A 3,334-nucleotide genomic window follows, 5' to 3' on the forward strand; every position below is an offset into this window, starting at 1 on the left:
TTCAGTTTCTGATAAATCTATTTCCCTGGGGATTTTAAACGGTTCTATAAGACGGAGAGGCCTGTCTAGAGGCAAAATGAAGCTTTTTGGGGGCCAGACTAGACCCTTAATCTATGTAAGAACAACAAAACTAGATCTCACAGATGAGAATTTAACGTTCTGGAAAGTCAATCTGCTCAGACGAACTGTCTTGAGCGCACAAAGCAGCTCTGACGGACGTTTTATCATCACGATGGTCCACAGTATATCCGGATAGATTTTATTTCTCTGCAGGCAGCAGCACAGAGGTTGCATCATATGGTTGATTTTTTCCCCGGTGGTCAACAGTGAATCAGTGTCTGAACCTAATACATATGTTCTTGTTTAGACATCACGCATCATGTGATGGACTCGTCGATGTATAAACTGCGCTTTTGCGTAAACGTCCTGCGCCTGGAGACAATTACATCTACGTGTGTTCTAGCGCTGTGCTGCACGTACGTAAGCACGTTTTACAAATCATATGCCTTAATCCTTTCACGCCTACTGCAGGCGTCTCGGCCAGTAAGTAAAAAAAAAAAGTTTATATAAAAGAAAGGAAATGAAACACGTTTACGCACTGTGCCAATGCGTAACTGAATAAAAAAGTATTTTTTTTCTCGCCTCTACGCGCAATTACGCACGGTCGCACTGTCCATCTGTTTAGGATGTGAACAGTAAAACAAGGTCGCGTCGGATGTTTTATACTGACCCGAGAACAAGCGATATTTTACAGACTGTGCGGTGCAAGTTTGAGACAATCAAAAGTACTGACCTGTGTGAGTTCTCTTGTGAATCTTTAGGTTCTCCGATCGAGCGAACACTTTTCCACATCCAGGGAAAGGACACGGGAAGGGCTTTTCTCCCGTATGAACTCGGATGTGATTTATCAGTTTGTACTTCGCTTTGAACGCCTTTCCTTCCCGCGGACATTCTTCCCAAAAGCAGACGTGAGTGCTCTGCTCCGGTCCCCCGACATGTTCCACCGTGACGTGGTTGACCAGTTCGTGCATGGTGCTGTAAGTTTTAGAGCAGGGCTTTTTCTGACTTTGCTCCTGGTCAATCCATTTGCAGATTAGCTCTTGCTTTATGGGCTGCCGCATGTATCTTAAAAACGCCCCCGCGGCTCCGTGAGGAGCAGAAGCGATGTTCACATTGAGGTTCATGGAGTTGTAGCTGTGGAGAGAAGACGGTCCATAGTGCTCTGGCCTGTGCCCGAAGTGCTCTGGCCTGCCGTAGATGTCCCCCGGTATACCCAGGCGCATCTGCCCATTGAGGGCATGGTGGTGGGCACCTGGGGACGCCTGGTCGTGAAGTCCAGTGAAAAGTGAATGGGCCCCACTTTCCGTGTGCCCATAAGCACCTGTTGGGGAGATGAACATGCCATGGTGATGAGGGGAGGAGGCGGAACTATGCTGGTCGCCAAGTGCATGCATAGCAGAGGCTGAGAGTTCTCTCCTGAGGATGAAGTCCCTGCTGCTTGAGTAGCCTGAGTGGGGGTGAGCCACGGGGAAACCAACTGTGGTCTGAGCAGAAGTGAAAGATGCCGCGGTCTGGGCTTCGGGATGGCTCTGAATGTGCTGAGATGGGCTAAGTTTGAGAGCATTTGTCTGTGCCATGTGCTCTGGTCCAAATGGAGTGAGTGCCACTCCGGGGTCGTTGCCCAGCTCCCCAGGGTGGAGGTGGGCATGGTGGGAGAGAGGGTGATGCCCCCCTAGCCCCGGGAAGCCTGTCATATTCTGATGAGGAAGGGGTTGAGTCGCTGCCAAATCCGCTAATCTTATCGCCGGATTCCTCTTGCTTAAAGGGGGCTCCATAACTACACTGACAAGTCCATCCGCACTCACCGCAATTGTTTTTCACCACACCACGCTCTCTAAAACATTAGGAAAATATGTATATAAGGGGTCTATAAGTTCTTTTGTCCGGCTTCTAACTCTGCTTGCTCCTTTTCCCACTCTGTCCTCAAGCGATTGGCAGAACATACAACAGTTGGAGGACACAGTGGGGAATACAGTTTAGAAATGGCACTGCGGGTATTGGACGGATTTCGGTGACTGGCAGTTAGGAGAACGAAGCGATTGGCTGTCGTTCAGCGCAGGGGCTCAGCAGGGTTCCGCCCCCTCACTCTCTTTATCGCTGTTGACTCCAAAAAGTTGTACTCACAAAGTTACCAGCAGATCTGTTTGTGCGGCTCCATGTTTACTGGTGCTGCTGCATGTGGATGACCGAAATATCAGTTTATGTGACAAGTGCAGCTTGGTTGATCCGTGTTTTGATTTTGACCAAATGTCTGTGTATGGATATGATTTTTGTCATAAAAAAAAGAAAAAAAGAAAAAAAAAACATGCCCACTGCTGGTGGATTTATGTGGCTGGTGTAAAAAAAAAAGATGTGACCAGAGAGCTGATGTGGTACAAAAAGAAAAAAGAAAAAAAAAAAGGCAGCAGTGGCGCAAAGTTTATTTATTTCCTATTAAAAAAATGTTTGTGTGTGAAAAAGAATCACTTCGAAAACATGCCGGTTTTTAAAAGACATGGTATGAATTGTCAGGAAAATAGAAGATGACAGAAGCGCGTGTGAGCAGGCATTTCCAGATTAAAAATAAAATACAGTTAAAGGTAAATCAATAAGCTGCGCAAGCATCAGAAGAATAGGTTTCCCTGGATTTAGATGTTGTTATTTTTAACCCTTCGCTCTCAGCAGCAGTCATTGCTCAGTGTTCTGTGGATATCATTCATTTTCTTCCTATGGCGATGAGAATGAATGTGGCTGCCGCAGTTAAATTCAAAGAAGCATTTAATTGAGCTTTAACAGTGCAGCCTGTCATTCTGCTGAAGTTTGGAAAACCAACAAAAATCTTTTTAACGTATATTTGTTCAGACCTTTTTTTTAAATTCTCAAACTGTTCCTGTTAAAAACAAAGAAAAAAAATATTAAGATAATTTAAATTGTGGTTTTCATGCATTAAAAGTTAAAGCAGACCTTTTGTTGGAGGTGTAAACGTTCAGCAGTAAACTAAATCAGCTTGACATTTTATTTCAGTGACTGTCTTGGCAGGACCTTCAAAGCTGCTTTTTTTTTTCTTTCTTTCTTTTTGCACACCAGCAAAAACATTATTTTCCTCTCGTCTTGGTTCTGACCTGGGTTGGCAGACACTTAAACTGCATTTAGTTCACTTCACTGACAGATCATGCTCCTGTTGACAGCAGTACGTGGAACAGTCACTGACATGTCTTAATTCATGTTTCCAATCGAATTGGGGGGGAAGTCGCCTAAAAAACTACAAACCACCCTGTCAACTAGCACGGTTTGT

General features: G+C 45.1%; 1 protein-coding gene across 1 annotated transcript in view; it reads right to left on the minus strand.

Annotated features, from left to right (window-relative positions):
• zic5 (zic family member 5 (odd-paired homolog, Drosophila)) overlaps positions 1–1,869 on the minus strand; it is a 2,838-nt gene extending 969 nt beyond the window's left edge. Inside the window, exon 1 of the mRNA XM_008282175.1 lies at positions 794–1,869. Coding sequence (XP_008280397.1) covers positions 794–1,835 — 1,042 coding nt within the window. The 5' untranslated portion in view covers positions 1,836–1,869. The remainder of the gene's footprint in view (positions 1–793) is intronic.
• Between the last annotated feature and the right edge of the window lie 1,465 nt (positions 1,870–3,334).

The sequence above is a fragment of the Stegastes partitus genome, unplaced genomic scaffold, assembly GCF_000690725.1.
Source record: "Stegastes partitus isolate 25-593 unplaced genomic scaffold, Stegastes_partitus-1.0.2 Scaffold7, whole genome shotgun sequence".
NCBI classification, from domain to species: Eukaryota; Metazoa; Chordata; class Actinopteri; family Pomacentridae; genus Stegastes; species Stegastes partitus.